The sequence below is a fragment of the Lichenostomus cassidix genome, chromosome 17, assembly GCF_008360975.1.
Source record: "Lichenostomus cassidix isolate B80296 chromosome 17, HeHo_3.0, whole genome shotgun sequence".
In the NCBI taxonomy this organism is placed as follows: Eukaryota; Metazoa; Chordata; class Aves; order Passeriformes; family Meliphagidae; genus Lichenostomus; species Lichenostomus cassidix.
The window spans coordinates 9,580,185-9,600,826 of record NC_139497.1 but is presented as its reverse complement, the minus strand read 5'-3'; the positions used below and the strand labels follow the sequence as shown (position 1 = coordinate 9,600,826).

General features: G+C 54.1%; 2 protein-coding genes across 4 annotated transcripts; one reads left to right on the top strand and one right to left on the bottom strand.

The window, feature by feature from the left end:
- Positions 1-600: 600 nt before the first annotated feature.
- On the bottom strand, positions 601-10,607 carry BSPRY (B-box and SPRY domain containing). The gene is made up of 6 exons (XM_085076446.1): positions 10,501-10,607; positions 9,763-9,861; positions 8,573-8,803; positions 7,109-7,134; positions 5,873-5,997; positions 601-1,798 (listed from the first exon to the last, which is right to left on the bottom strand). Exons 1-6 carry the CDS (start codon positions 10,522-10,524, stop codon positions 1,272-1,274), a joined length of 1,032 nt encoding a protein of 343 aa, XP_084932572.1. The 5' UTR covers positions 10,525-10,607; the 3' UTR covers positions 601-1,271.
- On the top strand, positions 10,559-20,414 carry WDR31 (WD repeat domain 31). 3 transcript variants are annotated; one of them, XR_014855408.1, is made up of 11 exons: positions 10,559-10,689; positions 12,786-12,887; positions 13,637-13,766; positions 14,171-14,245; positions 15,159-15,303; positions 15,387-15,487; positions 16,372-16,439; positions 16,816-16,957; positions 17,782-17,944; positions 19,276-19,501; positions 19,553-20,414. XR_014855408.1 is itself a non-coding variant. In XM_085076447.1 (10 exons), the coding sequence occupies exons 2-10, from the start codon at positions 12,841-12,843 to the stop codon at positions 19,434-19,436; spliced, it is 1,032 nt and encodes a 343-aa protein (XP_084932573.1). In that variant the 5' UTR covers positions 10,559-10,689; positions 12,786-12,840; the 3' UTR covers positions 19,437-20,414. The 3 variants fall into 3 exon arrangements, 2 of the variants coding, with proteins under 2 accessions (XP_084932573.1, XP_084932575.1); XM_085076447.1 differs by having other exon boundaries at positions 19,276-20,414; XM_085076449.1 differs by having other exon boundaries at positions 10,616-10,689; positions 12,789-12,887; positions 19,276-20,414.
- The last annotated feature ends 228 nt before the right edge of the window (positions 20,415-20,642 follow it).

Below are 20,642 nucleotides of genomic sequence, written 5' to 3'. Positions count from 1 at the left end.
GTTTATCCCTTCTCAATCACTCTGGGGAGAGGCTCAAGCATTCTCCAGTGCAAGTGCTGGCCCTGAGCCAGGGAAGGTCTGCCCACACAGAGCATCCAGGACAGCCCTGCACAGGCCCTGCACCCCTCAGTGTACCCCAGCTTTGCCACCTCACCATCCCCCTCTTCCCAACAGGTGGCCAGGAGGTGCCTGCAGGTCTCCTGCTGTGGGGAAAACAGTCTGGAGTTAGGCAATTTCACTTAATGAACTGCCAGTTAACAAACTTTACTGATTTGAGTAGTGAGAAATAAAGATGACCATTTTAAACCCCTTTGGCTCAACTCCAGGCCAACATCTCTCCCTCCTCCCTGCCTGCTGCCATCAGCTCCGTGTTTGCACCACATTACACACAAACCCCACTCTACTGGGATGCTCAGGTTTGATTTCTTTCTGCTGTTCTTTGCTTGTTCCTCTACTTGGACATGGCCACAGCCCCTCAGCAGTGCCCCTGTCCCAGCACGGGGGCATGTCCCAGCCCCCTGAACTGTCCCTGCTCTGCAATGGGGTAGCTCCTGCCAAAAGTGTCGCCAGCTGTGTTCCAGTCAGAGAATCACAGAATCATTTAGGTGGGAAAAGACCTTTAAGATCGAGTCCAACTGTTCCCCCAGCACTGCCCAGGCCATCATTAAACCATGTCCCCAAGTGCCACATCCACACCGCCTTTTAAACCCCTCCAAGGACAGAGACTCTATCACTGCCCATGGCAGCCTGTGCCAATGCCTGACCACCCTTTCAGTGAAGACATTTTCTCCACTACCCAACCTAAACCTCTCCTGGCACAACTTGAAGCCATTTCCTCTTGTCCTGTCACTGTTGCTCAGGAGAAGAGCCTAACCCCCACCTGGCTCCACCCTCCCTTCATGGAATTGTAGAGCACAGAAAGTCCCTTTCCACAGACCTTCTCCCGCCCATTTCTCCATACACATCTCTTACTATTTCTCTCCTCTCCTGCAGCACAGCAGCAGGCAGGAAAGCTGCCTTTGGTCAGGCAGAAATGAAACAATTCACCCAAGAGCAGCTGGCCCAGCCAGGCATTCCCCAACCCCTCACCCCAGCACAGGGTGCAGGCTCCAGGAGGAGAGGAAAGCTGTGGGAAACACGTGAGGAAGAGCTGTAGTGTGAAGGCAGGTGTTGTCTGAAGGCCCCAGCATACAACCCATAGCCCTGGCTGGGCTCCTTTCCCCCAGACACCGTGCAGAGCACACACAGTCACACACAGCCACACCCCCTGCTCACGGGAGCAGCGAGATGCTCTGGTGTGCCACGGCAAAGACAGGATAGATGGGCTCTGCGAAGGCCTCATGGTGGGAGAAGAGGATGGTGCAGGAGTTGGGGTCGTAGAAGAGCAGCTCTCCCCCCGCAAAGTCCAGCAGGACCCCGATCTCTGCCGGGGCCTTGATCAGCTCCACAGGCTGCGGCTTCCCCGCGTGCAGGAACCGGAATTCTTTGTCGTAGCGCGAGAACACCCAGGAGGCAGCGTTGAAGCCCAGGCGGCCCTCGTTGGCAGAGCCCTTCCTAGGCACGGAGCTGTAGCAAACCCCCAGCTTGTAGGCACAGCTCTGCTCCACACTGACCTTCCATGCACAGACCCCCGAGTGGAAAGGTGTAGTGGCCAAAGCGTTGGGCCAGTGGTCAAACCGCTCGGGGCAGTCCAAGTCCACCTTTGCTTTCTTGGGGCTGAAGGTCAGGGTTCTCTTGTCTGCCGACAGGCTGAGGTGAGGGCTCAGGGTTTTCTCATCAATGTGAATCTCCTGTGAGCCTGCAAGAGAAGCCACATGGTGAGCACTGACTCGGTGGCCACCACCTGAAGTAGCCATGGCCATCAGAAACAGAAGTGCAACCACCCTCTCCTCATGCATTGCTCCTGGAGCCCCATCTGCTCCCCAAGCTGGCAGTGCTGGGGGCTCAGGCTGGGTGCCACAGCGTCTCCTCTCAGCCAGGGCCAGAACAAGGCAGAGACTCACCAAAGCCCAGACTCACCACACACCTCTCAACCTTGCATTAGAACCCCTGTTCATCTTTCTCTGACCCTGGCCTGACTCTGCACAAAACAGAACTCAGCAGGTTTGGTTCATCCCACTTTTGGGAGATATCCAAACCTCAGTTCCTGTCCTTTCCCACCCCCACGGTGGGTGAGCTCTCACCTGGCTGCTCCTCCCCCAGCCAGGGGAGCCAAGAGCCTGGCAAGAATGGGAGGGCTGTGTGCAAAAAACCTGCAAAGCCAGAAAAACAGGACTGGGGAGAGATGGAGAGAGCTGGGCAGGGAAATCTCTTTCCTGCTACAAAGCCCCAGTTGTTAATCAACCCACCCTGAGGTGCTGGGAGCAGCAATGCAGGGGAAGGTGGTACCAGCCTTAGAGCTAAGCATGGCTGTGGCTGGATCTGGCTTTGCTGTGAAAGAAGGGGATGCCCAGCTGCACAAACACAGCCAGTAACAGCCCACGGAGAACCAAGCTGGCCAGAGGATCCTGCACTCACTGAGGGTCTGCACCACTTCAAAATCATGGAATCATAGGATTGTTAAGGTTGGAAAACACCTCTAAGATCATGATGCCCTGCCCTGGCTGCATGCTTGCCCTGAGACACCTCAGTGGGCCTGCAGACTGTGTAATTGCACGAGTGTGTCCCTCACTCCCTACATTTGTGAAGCAGGAATGAGGCTGATGCAAAGCAGGAATGAGGCTGATGCCCAGCAGGCTTGCCTGCTCCCGAGGAGACCCAGCTCCTGCCAGCAGGTACCCCTCCTTGCCTTCCCCCACCCTCACTTCAGTCATTTTAGGTCTTAAACCACCATGCAAACAGGGCTGCAGTGGGTGAGTCAGTGGCTCTCCCAGCCCTGCCAGCAGCTCTACCCTGTCATGCCAGTGCCAGCCATTGCTCAACACCCTCCGCTCAGCATCCAGCACTCGGCAGGATGAGCCCTTAAAGAACCAAAGGATGACTGGAACAGGGTCATCCCAGAGCCCAGCCTGCTCCAAGACCCAGGTCAGCATCCCTCCAACAGCAAACAGCACCCAGCAACAGCAATACTACAGGGTTACCTCAGGCTGCACCTGCCCAGGTGCTCCCTGGCAGATGAACCAAGGCTGAATTATCCCTTTGCAAGTCAGTGCCATGCACCTGTGCATGTTAGGTAGGAGTTATTGCAGGCAAGAGTGAGTCCAAAGAGGAGCTGAAGCCAGCATTTCCTTCAGCAGGAGCTGCCAGCCCCATTCATCTGATGATTTATTTCCCCACACAGCAGCCAAACCTGAGATCTGCACAGGGTTCTGAGGCTGCCCACGCTGCCAGTGTGCAGGGCGGCTTTCCAGGAAGCCAAATGCTGCTCTGAATTCATAGAAAACAGCAGCACCAGACTTTATTTTCTTGTGACAGAAGGAGGGCACTAAACATCCTAGTGTGCAACACACAGCTAACCTAGGGCTGCATTCTGGTGGTCCGTGCAGGGAAACACCACCCATGTAGCTTCACTGTGAAATTGCAATTCCAGAGGAGCATCTGAGGAAGAGGAAGTGCTGGCAAAGTAACAGCACAGTAATTCAGATCAGCAAATTTTGCCCCTCACACTAGTGTTTTGTCATGATTAAATCTGCCCTCTGGATTTTCCCATATATTTTGATGAATGACTCCACCAGGAATTCATCTTGCCCCCAAATCTGTGATCTGTGTTCTGTATCCATTGAGGTGGCCTTGGGAGATGAGGGATGTTGGGACAATCCACTCCCCTGGTTAACAGCTCTGGGAAGCATATATTTGTGAGCTGCAGCACATTTGACTGCTTTTAAAAATCCAAGTTCCCATGAACTGAGATCCCTCCCAAAACGGTGCCAGGAGATTTACATCATCTCTGGGTGTGAGGAAGAAGCTGCCAACCCCAAACAGAAGCGATACAGAAGCCTGGATGCCAAGTGAAAGCATCAAAGGAATTGTGTTTATTTTTGAGAGTGAAATGGAGGCTCTTTTGCCTGCTGCTTTCCAAGTTTTTGAGAAGTTATGGAGCAAGCCATCAAGGCTAAGAATTTTCTGTTTTCAAGCAAATAAACAAGATAGCCACCTGCTCACCTCCCTTTGAGAAAAAGTGACATTTAACATTACCATGTCTCAAGGAAAGCTCAGACCACTGCAGTTAATATTAAATCTCTAAGGCTTAGTCCAGGGTGGGCTGTGGGCTAATGAGATCTACAATAGTACACCAGGCATCCCCAGCATGCAGTAATGACACATGAAATCTAATCACACTCAAAAAAAACCCAAACAGAATGAAATTCCTGTGTAATAAGTGCATTAGCACACCCATCACAAGAATCAAATTCCTTAGAGTCATTACATTTCACAAGGATTCTCTTGGGAGAGAATCCTTACAAAAACTCTGTCACAACAAAGAAAATTAGGGAAAGGCTTCTTGCATGACTGCATAGCTCTGAACATTGAGAACCTGCTCAACTGATTTTTTCAGGAAGAATTTCTTCACTGAAAGGGTTGTTAAAACATTGGAAGGGGCTGCCCAGGGAGGTGGTGGAATCACCATCCCTGGAGGTGTTCAAGGAATGCAAGGAATGCTCTGGTCTGGACTGGTCACAGGTTGCATTTGATGATCTTGAAGGTCTTTCTCAAATTCAATGATTGTGGAATTCTGTGTGACACTGTCAGTGCACCAGAGCAGGGGCTGGCATAGAATCAGAGAGTGATTTGGGTTGGAAGGGACCTTAAAGATCCCCTCGTCCCAACCCCTGCCATGAGCAGGAACCCTTTCCATGACTGCCAGCACACAAGGATTCCAAAGAGGGAAATGAATCACAAAGGGAGAGCAACACCAGAGTTTGCAGCAGAAGAAACACATGATGGTAGTGCTTGGTAGGCACTAATTTTCAAGCTGATACTTAAATGACGAGAGCAATAAAAACCTGAAGTGCAGACCTTGGAGAGGGGCCTGGAAACAGGGAAAAACTGGAAACAGCTCATCAGAATCACGGCAAGATGAGCAGAAACCAGAAGTTATTACAGAACCTTTGGAAAAAACACCCTAGGGATAGTTCACAAGGCAAATTGTGAAGGATGTTGCCACTTCCGAGGAAAAAAAGTACTTTTGGAACACTAAAAACAGACTGAAGGCCAGAGTAAAAGCAAACACTTCACAGCCAGCCATCCAAGCACATCACAGCTGGAAGAAAAACATCTTTCCCTGCTTAACACAGCCAGCACCAACCAGGTAAACCAGCCCCAGAGTCTGTCAGTGGCCTGGCCAATGCCTCCAGTGCAGCCTCAGCTGTACAGCAGGAGCTGAGCCAGAGCACAAACACCTCTAGAACCACCAGCTCGTGCACAGTCACAACCTCAGCTTGTGATCAGAAAGCTGCTCCATCTACTCACTGTTCACTCATCCGGTCAGAGCTTCACAGACACCCCACAGGAGAACTCACCCTGTCAAAATCCCCAGTAGCCCAGTGCTAAACGTTGTGAACAGATTTTTGTGACAGAGATTCCCACAGCAGCATCAGCTTCACTGCTGTCACCAAGAGACCCAGGAAACAGCAAAAGAAACCACGTGACATTAAAGCCACAGAGCTGATAAAACACACAATCTTTTCAAACTCCATTTTTATCCCCTGAGCCTCAACCTGCTTGGAGCTGTTGCCCCACCTAAACCTCCCACAGCTGCTGCTGCTGCCGCCCTGAATGGAGGGCTCCAAGGAACAAGCAGGGGCTGGGAGAGCAGAGGGGCAGGACACAGCATCAGGAAGTTTTGACACAGCATGAGGGTCTTTCTTTGGGCACAACACAAGTGAGTGTGCAGGAATGCCTGGAGCATGTGAGCTGTGAGCAAGACACTGACCTGGGAGGCAGCAGAGCACAGCAGAAGCCCACAGTCGATGCAGCAGTGGACTCTGAACACAGGTCTGATTAAAGTTTAACTTCAGGGACTCCTGTGGCTCCAAGATTCCCTCTGCCAGCTCTGTCCTAGCAAAGGAAAACAAGAATTGTTTCAAAATACAACGATTCATTGTGCTGAGAGGTGTTTCTAAAGATCACAAGGAGGTATGGCAGAGGTTAAAGAGGAGCTCTGGCTGCAGAGAGACCACAGCAGGGGTGTCTGGGCCAGCTCTCACCCTGAGTGATACTTTCGGTTGGCTTTGCTTACAGTTCCTTGTGAAAGGGCTGCAGTGTTGTAAAACACATCCCAGCAGCCTGAGTCAACAGCTTCTCACTCAGCAGACACAGGGTAAATAAATGTGTCTGAGAGTAGCCATCAGGGTACCAGGGGAGCACAATGAACAGGGAGAGAATCAGATTTCCCTCTATTGCCAGAGCCCCAGTCTGAGCACAGAGCAAGCCAGGATGCCAGGTTTCACCCAGCACAGAGACAGGGGGGTTGCTGGTTCCTGTGGCCTGCAGCACCCACAGAGCCCGTGGTTGTGAGGACAGGCTGTGGCACAGGGTGCTGCTGACGTGCTGTGGCACATTCCATACTCTCCACGGGCACAAATACCCACTCTGGGCAGCACAGTGCAGCCAGGGCCAGGACCCTTGCAGCAGCCACACAAATGAAGGACTTATATAAAATTAAATAAAAATACAGCCACCAAGGTACCTCCTCAGGGAAAGGCAGCCCAATGTCACCAATGGGGCTGCTGGGGACACTGACAGCTGCACCTGGCTATCCCTGCCCATGGATATCTGGGGAGATGCTGTGCCACCCCCAGCACGGAGCATGGACCATCCCACCTCCTGCCAGCAGCCTGGGACATGCCTGCTCCATCTCCCAGCAAGTCCTGTGGTTTTCTAAGGAGCTGGAGAAGCTCTCTCATAAACAAGGGCTGCTGATCTGGCAAAGCACATGGAGCACCTCCAGGTGCAGCACAGCACACAGAGCAGAGACAAGAGGCCACGCTGGCATCTCTGCGCTCCGTTCTTGTCCACAACAAAGGCAGCACGAGGGAGGAAAGAGGTGTCATGGGGTGCCTGAGCCATAGCACACAGCATGGGAGCTGTGGGGATGCAGGTGTGGAGCAGAAGCAGGGAAAGCCTGGAGCAGGGTCAGGGGAAGGACCAGGAGCAGCCAGGTACTGACCTCTCGAAGATCTCTTGCTCTGCACGCTGGGGACAAGGAGAGAAAGAGTCATCAAAGCTGAAATCCCCGCAGATGACATCCTAAACCCAGGACCCAGGGAGCAGTGTTCCCCTACCTGACACAGAGAAGCCACCCCTCACCCCAACACCAGGCTGGGGGACAAGGGGAGCATCCAACATCCTTTTCCTTCAGCTGCAGCACTTCCCACTTCCCAATTCATAAAATGAGTGGGAATGGCTGAATGCAATACACTCCACAGGTGGTTGGGACATTGTCTGTTGTCCCCTCTCTGCCCCCACCCCAGTAGGGCAGGCTGCAGGTACAGCCTGTGCTCCCAGCAAACAACGCCAGGGCTTTCAGCAAAAGGGGAAGGCTGCACAGGGACAAAGCCAAGAGTCAGGTGACCTCGTGGTCAGTCCCACTTGTTTCTGTACCTGATGGGCATAAGGCATTCTCAGGGTAAAGCAGAGTGATAAGAAAATACCTGATCCCTGCTCAGATCTGAGCTGCAGAGTGCTCTGCATGCCTTCAGTTTTTCTGTGGCATGGCACATGTTGGTTCCAGATAGACACAAGTACCAACACCAACAATGCAAGTGGAGAACACTTGATCCCCTAATTCCCCTCCACTATGTGGCAAAAGGATAAACTGAGGGTGTGGCTGTTCTCTGCCATGGGCAGCTGATGGATCCTGCTCTCCAACCTCTCCTCTTTACAGTGCAGCCACAACCCAGCACACCGAGGTGCTGAGCAGGACAAGAAATGCCTTTCCCACTAAACGAACATTGCAGTCTTTCCATGGGATTGGGTCTGTTTTCCAAGCTGCTGTTTCCCCCCTCATAAAGTTACAGTGGGAAGAAGAGGCTGAGCATGGTGGTGCAAGGCAGACCTGCTCACATCTAAAATGAGAGGAATCGCCTGGGTGAACCCAGACAATTCAATAACCAGAGAAGGAACTGAGCAAGGGGAAGCACAGGCTGCTTTGCACAGCAAATATCCCTAACAGGGCTAAGCCAGGCAACACAGGGGATTTCCAGAAGAGCTGCAGGTGCTCCCAAGGGTCTGTTCTGATTAAAACTTCACACAATACTAGAAAATGGGTGGCACAATGAACTGTTGTAAGAGCAACTCTCAACCCAAAGCTGTCCTGGCTGTCCAGCCTAAGGGCAGCTACAAGCCCAGAGGTTGGAGACCTGAGCCTGGGTGGTTCTTGGCCTCACTGCAAGCAAAGAGCAGGATTGGGCAGAGCAGATGCTCTACGAACCACCAGGAAACCACAGCGGCTTATTAGGACCAACTCAAGGAGGTTCCTTGAGCTAGACCTGCAAATGTATGTCCTATCCACCTCTGCCTCCCTGCTGTCAGCACAGAAGCTGCTGAACATTGCATTTTAGTGCCATAACAAAAAAACGAGGTCACCTGAGGGCTGCCTCTGCCATCCCTCAGCACCCAGAGCAGTACTCACCAGCAGGCCCTGGTCATCCAGGTTGGTGATCATGTCCACCAGGTAGGTGCGGAGGGCACCCAGCTTGTGCAGAGCCTCTGTCCAGTGCACCTGCTGGGTGACAATGCTCTGGTGTGCTCTCTCCTCCTCCGCGTGCACCTTCTCCAGCAGCCGCTGCTCCTCGTTCTCGCAGGCCTTGCCCACGAAGAGCAGCCTCTGGACCACCAGCTCCCGTGCCGCATTGGCCGCGCTCTGCCGGAGAAAGGACACAGGAGCAGCATCAGCCCTGCTCCAGCCCCTAGAAGAGCCCCAGCTGCTTCTGCTGGTTCTCCATGGGCTCAGCCATTAGTGCTACTCTGTTAACTGAGCCCAGGCCACAGCAACTGGCATGATTCCAGTCTCAAACCTGCCCATTGCCTCCTCAGCCAGCTCTGGTACCTAAGTAACAGCCTGCGAGGGGCCAGAGTCCTGTCTTTCAGCAAATCTCCACGATTCACTATTGGTGAGAAACATGAGAACTGGCTGAGGGAGCTGGGGCTGCTCAGCCTGTAGAAGAGAAGGCTCCAGGGAGAATTTAGAGCTCCTTCCTGTGCCTAAAGGAGCTCCAACAGAGCTGGAGAGGAACTCGAGACAAGCGCCTGGAGAGACAGGACAAGCAGGAATGGCTTCCTACTGCCAGAGGGCAGGGTTAGATGGGATATTGGGAAAAAATTCTTCCCTGTGAGGGTGGTGAGGCCCTGGCACAGGTTGCCCAGAGAAGCTGTGGCTGTCCCTGGATCCCTGGAAGTGTCCAAGACCAGGCTGGACAGGGCTTGGAGCAACCTGGGATAGTGGAAGGTGTCCCTGCCCATGGTAGAGGGACAGAAGTAGGTAATCTTTAAGGTTCCTTCCAACCCATACCAGTCTGGAATTCTGTGATTCTATCACCATTCTTTGTCCTCATCCTCAATAACAGCAAGGAACAAATATAACCAGGAATTCGAAGGCACTGATCCTAGTGGGATTCTTGATTGCTGTATACTCACACAATTGTCTGTGCAGACTTTTTTAGGCAAATGAAGCAGGAATTGCAGCCACACCCTGGCACTGGATTTCTCCAGCTGTGGGATAGGAGGGGACAACCCCTGCATCCCGAAGAGCCCCCTGGGAGCTGAGCATCCCTGCTGGCAATGGCGAGCAGGGAGCAGGCGGGGCTAGCCCCAGGGACTCACCAGCACGTCCTGGTCCTTGGCAGGCAGCACCTCGTCCACGTGCCGGGCGATGGCCGCGCTCTGCAGCTGGAGCCGCTCGCACCGGTCCACCAGCTTGTTCTGGGGCACGGAGCATTGGGGAGATGGATGTGGGCCCTGACAGAGCCCGAGCGCCCCGACAGCCACTCCACACCCAAACCCCCGGGTGCTCCTGCTGCACCGCGCAGAGAGCCACTTCCCCATGGGGAACCCTCCCGTGGCCCCACACCCCACACCCCCTCAGGGCCCCACACAGCCCCACAGCTGCCAGGGTCCCGCACAGCCCCCATCGCCACCCTCGGGTGAGCCCACAGCCCACAGGGCTTCCCCAGAGAGCCCAGCTCGCCGCGGGAACCACCCACATGGCCCCACACCCTGCCAGGGACCCCCAGGGCTCTGCAACCCCCCAGAGTCCCCACACCTTGTCCGGAACCTCCACACCCTGCCAGGGACCCCCACGGTCCCACAGCCCCCGAGGCACCCCACACCCCGCCAGGGACCCACAGGGACCGGCACGCACCCCCACGGACCCAAAACCCCCAGGGACCCCCATATTCCCCCAGGGACCCCCACACCTCCCCAGGGACCCCCATACCCACCCAGGAGCTCCTACACCCCCCAGCACACCCACAGCGCCCGGGCGCTCCCGTCCCGCCGGAACTCCCCAGCCCCGCCGCCCCTGTTCCCGCCGCCCCGGCTGCCCTCAGCCCCGCCGCTCACCCTCAGCCGCTCGGCCCGGGCCATGCTGTGCCCGCACCTGCCGCGGGGGCGGCGGCCCCGCCCGGCCGCTCTGGGCGCTCCCCGCTCGGCCCCGCCCCGGCCCGGCCCGCCGGCAGCAGGGAGCGGCACGGAGCAGGGAGCAGGGAGCAGGGAGCGGGCGGCGGCACGGGCGGGACAGCTCCGGGGCCGGTGAGTGCGCGGCGGGGCGGGCCGGGCCGCGGGACTCGCGTTTGGTCACTGGGCTTTCCAAAGGGCCGCGCCCGCCTCGCCCCTGCCAGGCTGCCCCGCATGGCACTTGAGGCGCTCCCCGGCACGGGGACCAGGGATGCTCCCGCTGACCCCACAGGGACACCCCATCCACAGGGACCCGGGGTGCTCCCATTTAACCCCACAGGGACACCCCATCCACAGGGACCCGGGGTGCTCCCATTTAACCCCACAGGACCACCCCCGGCCACAGAGACCTACCACCACTGCCGTATGGTCACCCCCAGCTCTAGGAACCCAGGATGTCCCCCACCCTCCCCAAAGCCGGTCAGACACCCTCCTCAAAGGGGTGATCATTCCCCCATGAGGATGGGGCAGCTCTGCTGGGGTTCCTGTTGTGCCGCTGCTGTGGCTGCTGTCATTCTCTCTCCCATGGTACAGGTTTCACTGCAGAGCCTGGACAGGTGGAGGCAGCAGCGTGGCTTATTTTTAAAAATCAATTCAATAAAAAATGCGTTTGATTTCTGTCAAGCGATGCATCTGGGGAGAAGGGAGGATAAGGGGATCCTCCAGGCTGCTGGAGGTGAAGCTTTGTGGGGATCAGTTGCTGTAGGATCCCTGAGATTTTAGAGCTTTATGGTGAAGCAGGTCTTGGATAAATGTATGTCGGGATACAGACAGAAAAACCTTGGATCAACATCCTGCCTGAGCACTGTTCTCATCCAGGATGCAGAAAAATCTCTTTCTTGCAGTGGGGACAAGGCAGGGCACAATGAGACACAGGACAGAGCTCCCACCTTCCCTGCAGCCTCTCCTGGCCTCTGCAGCTCCCTGAGAGCTGATGTGCAGGTGGGAATGGACAGTAACTAACTGCTGGTTGGAAACAGTAACTGTCAGAATTAAAAACTCAGAATTCACGCCAAAGCTTTTCCCAGAATCTAGTTTTGCAGCGTCCAGAGTTCTCCCGCTGTCAGAGAAGAATCATGTTCCCAATGGACTGAAATGATTTGGGCACTCAGTGTGATTGAGAGTAAATTGCCAAATTATCACAGCCCCTCAGCTGTGAGATTGATCACTCCTCACATCTTTGGAACATGCAAACTCATGGATAGAGCAGCAGGAGATTAACTGGGTATTACTAATTACTAATCACAAAGGCTGTCAGGGTAAAATTAGAAAGGGAATTTTGTAGAAACCCAAACCCTTTTGCTCAGTGCTTCCAGAATTTGGTTTTCACTTTTTTTGTGGGCAGAGCCTTCAAGAAGTTTTTTGCTGGAAAAAGCAGCTGGATTTCGCCCCAATTTTGATTAGCAAAATGCTACAGCCACGGAAGATGAGGATGCCAGCACACCCAAAGTACAGACTAAATCCAATTAGTGTGCCTCAAGCTAAGCAGCAGCCAATTATTGTCTGTGACAATTCACTGTCACTGAGACAGGTTTCTGCTCAGTCTGTGACCCGTGAGGACATGAGGGAGGGATGCTGCTCCTCACCTACATGGATGCTGGTGCAGGGTCTGGCTGTCCCAGAGTTTGCTGAATGCATCTGGGTTATCCAGGTGGTCTTGTCTTGCCTGGAATTGATGTTTGGACATGGAAACTCTTCCCAAAGTGTTCCTCAGCTCATGGAAAGATCAAGTACTGTCAGTTTGTCTCAGCTGAACTGGAGCTGCCTGTGCCCACACTTGGTCCCACCAGCTGCTGTATAAGCTTCAGTCTGAGAGTGTTTGCCTTCACCAATCCAAAAACCGGGATCTCCAGGATATATGGAAGTCCAGACCAGACACAGGAGTAAGAGGAGGTGTAAAGAATGACAGGCAGCAGCTCTGTCTCTGTTGTGGCCTCAACAAGCTTGGATATTTTTAAGCTCAGCATGAGGTGCCAATAACCTTACTCTGCTGCTGGCTCTAGTCCAAGGCAGAGGTTTCACTCAGGACCTCCAGATGTCCCCTCCTCTGAGGTTTTCTCCTTATTCTAAATGGAGTTAGGACATAGATAATGTGTTACCAGCACCTTATCCTGGATATGTAACAGCAGAACCCTGCCGTGTCCCCTCACCTACACGTCATGTCCCCACAGCAGGTGCCCGAGGTGCTGATGTGACACCCACCAGTGCCTGCTCGGTGCCAGGGCTATGGGGAAACTGCAGAGTAAAATCAGCTTTCACACCACCAAATACAGGTAAAGCAACACTGGGAGATAATGTCTTGTTAATAAACTAGGTGTGAGAGTGAAGACAGAACACAAATGACCAGAGAATATAGCAAGCACATGGGTTTAGTTTCATTATTGGATGTTTTAATCACATTTTCATTTCTAACCCTCACTTTTAAAGTCTGTTCAGCTTCTTGGGGAGCTGAAATCCCAAATGTTGCTCACAGGGGTAGCCAAGAATGTAACTGTGGCCAGTGGAAGTGCTCTGTGATGGCTGAGGCAGAGCTCTGAGGGGGAACAGCTCCAGGAGTGGCTCTTGGGCCCAAATATTCAAACTGCTTTGTTGTGTCTTCAGAGACTCTCATCAGCTTTCATTGGCAAGATGAAATGATTCAGTCCCTGTCAGCACAGTGGGGAATCCCTGCCTGGAGAGCAGCACGGGGTGGCAGCGGGGTGGACTCAGGGCCAGGGAGGTGTCACAGCAAAGAGCAGCAGAGCCTGAGCTATGTGAGTGACTGTGGAGCCTGGTGAGGTCAAAATCTCTTTTCTTTGTTCCACCAGCAGAGTGAGCAAACGTTTAAATATTCAGCAGCTCTGCAGGTAGGATAGATCTGCTCCATCTCAGCCACAGCCTCTCTTGGGCTTTCTAAGACAGATGTTGTCATGTCAGATGATGCCAGAGGTGCCATCTCCCAGCCCCTGGTGTCAGGAAATGGCACCCTGACCCTGCCTGCCAGCACCCTGCAGCTCCCACTGCTGTCCCTGTTCCTCTGCAGGGCCGACAGCTCCGAGGGACAGACAGGACCTGGTGGTGCCTCCCAGCAGCACAGCCCAGCTCACACTGACGCTGTCACCTCTGTGGCTGCTCTCAAACCAGACCTGTGTGTGTCAGGAGGAAGGGATAAGGTGAGATATCCACTGTGGCACGAAAATGTATCAGTGGGTTTGAAAATAAGGTTTAAATGTGAGCTTTGAACGTTTCTGTGAATGGTAACTGTGTCAGGCCCTGGATTTAGAAAGAAAAAATGAGTTTAGAGTGAGGGCACACACTGAAGCACGTGGTATCAATTTTTATAACCTCTCCAGAGCTCATATCACATCAAATGCTCCCACCCAGGCTTGGGATCGCTGGAGTGCGATCTAACATCACCTGGCTTTACAGACAGCTGTATATGCTCTAGGAGCTGAAAACCAGAGGAACCTGTTCCCTGTCCTGAGGACTGTGCACAGGTCTTGGTATGGCATAACCAAGGATGTGAAAAATCCTCCCTGCCCTGCTCTCATGCTGACCCCTGTCCCTGTCCCTGCAGAGTGTGGCCGTGTCCAGCTGGAGATCTGGGGCTGCCCTGCGCCGCTTCATCGGCCACGAGCGCGAGGTCACCAAGGTGAGAGCACCAGGGTCTCCCTCAGGAACTGAGGAGCCAGGAACGATGGAGCACTGGTTTGTCACCCACACAAAGTGGGATCAGGATATTCCTGGTATCCACCTGGGGACCGCTGGACTTGATGACCTTAAGGGTCTTTTCCATCCTTAACAATTCATGATTCTACAATCAGAGCACATTGGGTTTTTGCCAAGGTTCCAACTGATACTTTGGGAAGCAGCATGGAGTGGTGCATCCAGACTAAACAGGGCTGCAGGAGGCCTGGCAATGGAATTGTCTTCCCCTCCAAGAGACTGTGTAGCAAAAGCTCAGGACGGATTATGGGGTCAAGTTTTTGATGCAGAGATGCCATTCACTTTTCTTCAGATCTCATTCTGCCAGACTTGACATTATTCCACAAATCAGCCATACCTAGCTGATGTATTCTGAGAATACCCATACCATGTGCCATACCTGGCATATTCTGGGAATAGCAGGGCTTTAATTTCCTTTCAGAGACTGGGATCACCAGTCAGGCTCCTGGGAGAGCAGACATGCAGGGGATGTAGCTGTGCATGGTGTGGCAGTGCATTTCCACTGAGGACAGCCGCAGTGGCTCCTCATGCTATGGGTGCTGCAGGGACAAAGGGGACTTTGTTCAGCCCAGTGCTCAAAGCAACTGTGCACTGGGCTCATTTGGGTTTTTTAAGGAAGTTTTTCCTATAAAATGAATGGTTTGTAAGAACAAGACCTGAAAGCACCCATCCACTATCCAATCCCTGGCTCTGAGAGGATGAGGGACAGAGTTGGAAGGCCAGTCTCTCCCCAGTCGTCTTCCTGTGTGTCTTGGGCTGTGGCAGGAAAGCAGCAGTGTTGTGCTCTCCCTGTGAACTGGATGGGAGGATGAGCAGCTTCTCCTTCTACTCCTTGGCAGGTCACCTCAGCCCTTGACTCCAGCAGAGTCTTCAGTGCATCCCGGGACAAGACAGTGATGATGTGGGAGCTTCACGGGACTTCAGGGCCAAGGCAGCACTTCCCAGGACATGACCTGGTTGTTACTGGGCTGGCTGTGAGCCCAGGTCAGGAGCAACACACTCCCAGTCCCCAGGGATTGACTGACAACGTTTCTAGCCTTGTTTTTGATGTTAACTTGTGCTTGCAGACGCCTCCCAGCTGTGCACAGGCTCCCGGGACAACACTGTGTGCAAGTGGGACACTGAGACTGGGGAGTGCCTGGGCAGAGCTGCAATCTCCAGGAATCTGGTAGGATCTGCTGGTTCCTCAAATCCCATCCCATCACCTCCCTGCCTACATGGTAATTCCACACATGGAGCTGTGTAGAGAGAATTTACTGTGAGCTTGGTGCCAAAGGGAGCCCTTGGGACACTGCAGCTGGGGAGGCACAGCTTAGGCTGGTTACCCTTCTCCAGGTAACAACAAACCCATGAGCACAAAGGTATCAAGGGACAGATGGCAGTTTATTAATGCTCTAACTCAGATCTGTTTAGAAGCACATAGAATCTAAAATCCTGGAGTCCAAGCATTCCCTTAACACTGCCAACAGCCACCACTAACCCATGTCCCTGAGTGCTACATCTGCATGTCTTTTAAATCACTTCAGGGATGGGACTCTGCCACTGCCCTGAGTGGCCTGTGCCAGGGCCTGACCACCTCTCAGCAAATAAATTTTCCCCAGTATTCAACCTAAACTTCCCCTGGCACAACTTGAGGTCATCTCCTCTCATTGCTTGCTCCCTGGGAGCAGGGGCTGACCCTGACCTGGCTCCATTCCCCTGTCAGGGCACTGTGGAGAGTGAGAAGATCCCCCTGAGCCTCCTTTTCTCCAGGTTAAACAATCCCTGTGCAGTAGGGCTACATTCCCTCCTGTACCACCTATGGTGCCTGTGCCATCCCTCTTCCCATGGCTCTGTGTCTGGTGAGCTGCTGGCTCCTCCCTGCCTCAATCCCCTCCAGTAACCCTACTGGGACTGGACCTGGGAGGGGAGCAGAAAACATCTTCATCCAACATTTCCAGCTCACAGCCCAACACAGGGAGGGAGAGGATGGGAGCTCAGTGGCTCCATCCTCAGACAGACACAGCCTGGGCTGCACAGAAGTGGCTCCTGCTCATCCTTCCCTCTCCACAGGTCACACACCTGTGCTGGGTTCCTGGGGAGCCTTATGTCATCCAGACCTCAGAGGATAAAACTACCAGGTAAATTCTCTCTGTGAGTGAGAGAAGGGAGGGACAGCCTGAGGCTCCTGGGGATCAGGGAAGATGCCAGTGCCCAAAGGGCTGCTGTTTGACTGGTTGTCATGACCTCTGCTGGTGTGGCTAAAAGCCACCTGCCAGCTAACCTGGGCTGGAGTGCAGCCTCCAGCCAGGGACGGGGAGTAGGAGCAGCACTGGGTGGTGACTGTGGGTGAAAAGGAGAATTTATGAAAAGAAGGCTGGAGAGTGATCCAGCATGGATAAATGCAGGGATGCAGGGGGAGTTTGGGAGCAGCCAGGGCAGAGCGGGAGGGCACAGAGGGAAACCATCATGGCAGTGATGCCCCAGGGTCTCTTTTCCCTCTGCTGGTCCTTGCAGGGTGTGGGACAGCCGGGAGCTGCAGGTGGCACACACGTTCCCAGCCAAGCAGCACATCCAGACGTGCTGTGATGTGAGTCAGGACGGGAGGTACTGCCTGAGCAGCAGCAGCGGCTCCAGCGGCCACGGTGGTGAGGCCACGGTGAGTGCTGGGGCAGCAAGGCCTGGGCTCCTGCTCCCTTCTCCTGCCATGGCCATGGCTCACCGTGGAGAGCAGCACATCAGTGCTCCGAGGGTCTGAATGCTCCCACTGCCTTGTCCTTGTGCTGGTGTCACCAGTCAGGGCCAGTGCTTTGTGCCTTCCTGCCTGTCCCTTTGGGAAGTTTTGCTCAGAGAATAGCAGCAGTTTTTCTTCCTGATTAAAGCCGTGAGATTTGCCCCATCCCTGGAAGTCTCCACAGCCAGGCTGGATGGGGCCCTGATGAGCAATCTGATCTAGTGAGTGGCATCTTTGCCCATGGCAGGGAATAGGAACTAAATGGTCTTTGATGTTCCTTCTACCCCAAACCAGTCTGTGATTTCATTTCAGTAAAACACAGTGGGGGGGAGCATTGAGAAGCACAAGCTTCTTGCAGAAAGTCTGTAAGAGACCCCTTGCTCCAGGTGTTTCCAAAGCAGGGATTCAGTCCTGCAGGTTGCCAGCCTTGTGTGGGAGGATCAAGAGGATGAAACTATCGCATCCCAGGGAGGGCAGGGCTGAGGATGAGAGCAGGATGGAGACTTCTTATCTGCCTGCATAGTCTTAGCACATGTCCTCAAACAGTTGAGGACATGTGCTCAGTCACCAGTGGTGAAAATCCTTCGGGTTTTGATGTTCTCCAGGACTGTGAGCACAAGCAAGGGACAAGGGCTGCAGCCATGGTACTCTGACGGTTGGCTAGGAGTTCTTCCTGTCCTGGTAAAACAGCTCCGTGCTGGCAGAGCCAGGAGCAGGGCAGGGGCTCTAACACTGCCTGTTTCCTGCAGCTGTGGGACCTGAGGCAGACAAGGGGCCGTGTGTGTGAGTACAAAGGGCATTTCCAGACCACCACCTCGTGTGTTTTCCTGCCCCGGAGCCAAACACTCGCCCCCAGCATTGCCACATCCTCCAACGACAGCACAGTGAAGGTCTGGGACCAAGACACTGCAGGTAGGGGAGGCTCCTGCTCACTCTGTGTTCCTTTCTCTGGGATAACAAACCCACTTCCCTCAGTTCTGTCTCCCGATGGTGATGGGCCAGTTGATGCTGCAATCTCTGGAGTTTTCTGCAACCCAGCTGCAGGGCAGGGTGGAGAAATGCCCAGAGCAAACCCAGGGGCATGAAGGAGGTGGGTTGTCAGAGATGTCAGGGGTCTTCCCTAAGCTAAAATGAAGAATTATGAGTCAGCTTTTAAAGATACATCCAAGTTCAGCAATGAAAGGACAAGTGATAAAAGTAAAAAAGGAGAACTCCAGAAATTTCTGCAGGTACAAGTGGAAAGTTGTAAGGAACCAAGGTTGTGCTGGAGGATAGAGGGCTGGCCAGCAGCTGCCCTCACTTTGGTTGTCCTCTTGAAGGGGAACACAAAGGTGTTTACCTGCCAAGCCCTGCCATGGCAGCAGCTTCTTAGTAACCCTTTTGCTGTAGGCAGAGACCTCTAGGGAAGCTGTTCAGGTTCACAGCCCAGGCAGCAGAGGCCATCAGCTTTAGACACTCCCTGGGGCTAAGCCCCTCTCCAAGGAAACTTATTTAAGATGGGATGAAAATAGAAACCTGAGGCTCTCCTGCAGAGAAGGACCTTCTGTTCTCTTACCTGTTCCTTTGCCTGGTGTGTGGGTGGCTGTGGGGCTGGCACCCAGGGTGGCTGTGGGGCTGGCAGCAGCTTTGATCCTCTTGCCTTCCCAGCTGGGTGAGCCATAATCCAGCTGTTCAGGGAAGGGTGCAGGTCACCACGAGAGGCAGCTGCCTGTGGGTCCTGTGGGTCCATGCCAAGCACAGCTCTGTCTGCAGCTCAGGCTGATGTCTCACAAACTGTCTCTAGGGGGTTTAATAACAGACACAAACAGAAGGGCTGATGTGGCACTGGATATTGTTAACCTTATTTCTCTTTCCCTTTTGGAGACTCATAAAAACTCTTTGGTGAGTGTAGAACAGCCCTTAGGAAAACTGTAAGAAATCTGGGAGAAAAAGATGTATTTGGAATGGCTCTGCCCAGTGGGGTCTGCAGGTCCATCCAGCCCTGCTTCCTCTCCTGGGAAGGGGCAGAATCTCACCCCACTCTGGATCCCTGTCAGCCACTGCCTGACTGGGCAAAACACAGGGCTGCAGGTCTTTTCCAGAGGGCACATCCCTGATGGGTTTGGATATATGGATCCAGGACAGTGAAGGGAGCAGCTCACCCACCTCCGGGGAGCAGAGCCCAGAGGTGGAAGGCTGGTGTGGAAGGTTGGTCCTGCTTTATCTCAGCACACCGTGTCCCTCTCTTGTCCCTTCCCTTGCAGCCTGCCTGGCCACGCTGTGTCTCGAGGGCTCAGGCCCGCTGGCCTCGCTGGCCGCCTGTGACAGCTCCACCCTGCTCTGTGCCAGCTCCAACTCCGGCATCCACGTGCTCCGAGTGAGCGGCGGCGCAGAGCCCGCCCTGGAGGAGGTGGCAGCGTTCTGAGCACTGGAACCCCTGTCACAGACCGTCCCCGAAGGAGGGGCAGCGTTCTGAGCACTGGAACCCCTGTCACAGACCGTCCCAGAAGGAGGGGCAGCGTTCTGAGCACTGTCACAGAGTGTCCCAGGAGGGGATGTGACCCCTGAGAACTCCCCTGGCCGTGGGCAGCAGGGAGGCTGTGCCTGTGAGCAGGGAGGTGTGAGCAGGGGGGTTTGCTGGTTGGTTTGTGCGTGGCAGGGAGGCACCAGAGCTGTCCAGGAAAAAAGCCAAACCCTGGATGCCTTCAGGCTGAGCTCTCGTTCCTGACTGAGCCTCCTGCATTTTGCTTACAAAGCCTCCCTGCAGCCAGAGGGATGGACAGAGGGAGGGGACAAGATGCCAGGACCAAGGGACAGATACTTGAGTACCAGGCTGAGCACACACTGCTGAACCTGGGCTTGGACCAGAGGAAACTGTGATTAAATAATTCTTCTGTGTTAGTTGCTGGCCTCTTATCCCATCATATTTTCCCTGGGCAGAACTAAGAGCTGGCACATGGCAGATGCCACCATGCTGCATGGGAGGGAGGAGAAAACCCACAACACTCTGCTAGAAGGAAAGTAACTTGTGAGTGGGTTTGGGGTTTGATTTTCTTCTGGACACTCCACCTCCAGCTGCACTGTGGGTGTTGAGAACTGTGCTCAAGTTCCCAAGGAACACAGATAGCTGCTCTCCATCTGCAAACACGGAGGTGAATCAGTCTTCTCTTTACTCCTGAAGGTTTACATACAATCACAAAAGTCCTGAGCAGGAAGAGATCCACCAGGATCATCCAGGAGACCAGCCCCTGTCCCTGCACAGACACCCAACAATGCCACCCTGTGCATCCCTGGCAGCATTGTCCAAACACTCCTGGAGCTCTGGCAGCCTCAGGCTGTGCCCATTCCCTGGGGATCCTGGGCAGTGCCCAGCACCCTCTGGGGGAAGAGCCTTTCCTGATCTCCAACCTGACCCTCCCTGACAGCTCCAGCTGTTCCCTGGCTCCTGTCCCTGTCCCAGAGAGCAGAGATTGGTGCTGCTCCTCAGGAGGAAGCTGCAGACCCTGGTAAGTCTCCCTTCAGCCTCCACTGGGTTTGTTCTCCAGGCTGAACAAACCCAGTGACCTCAGCCCTCCTCAGCTGTTTTTTACACCAGCAGAAATCAAACTCTGCATTGTGAAATTTCTGTAAT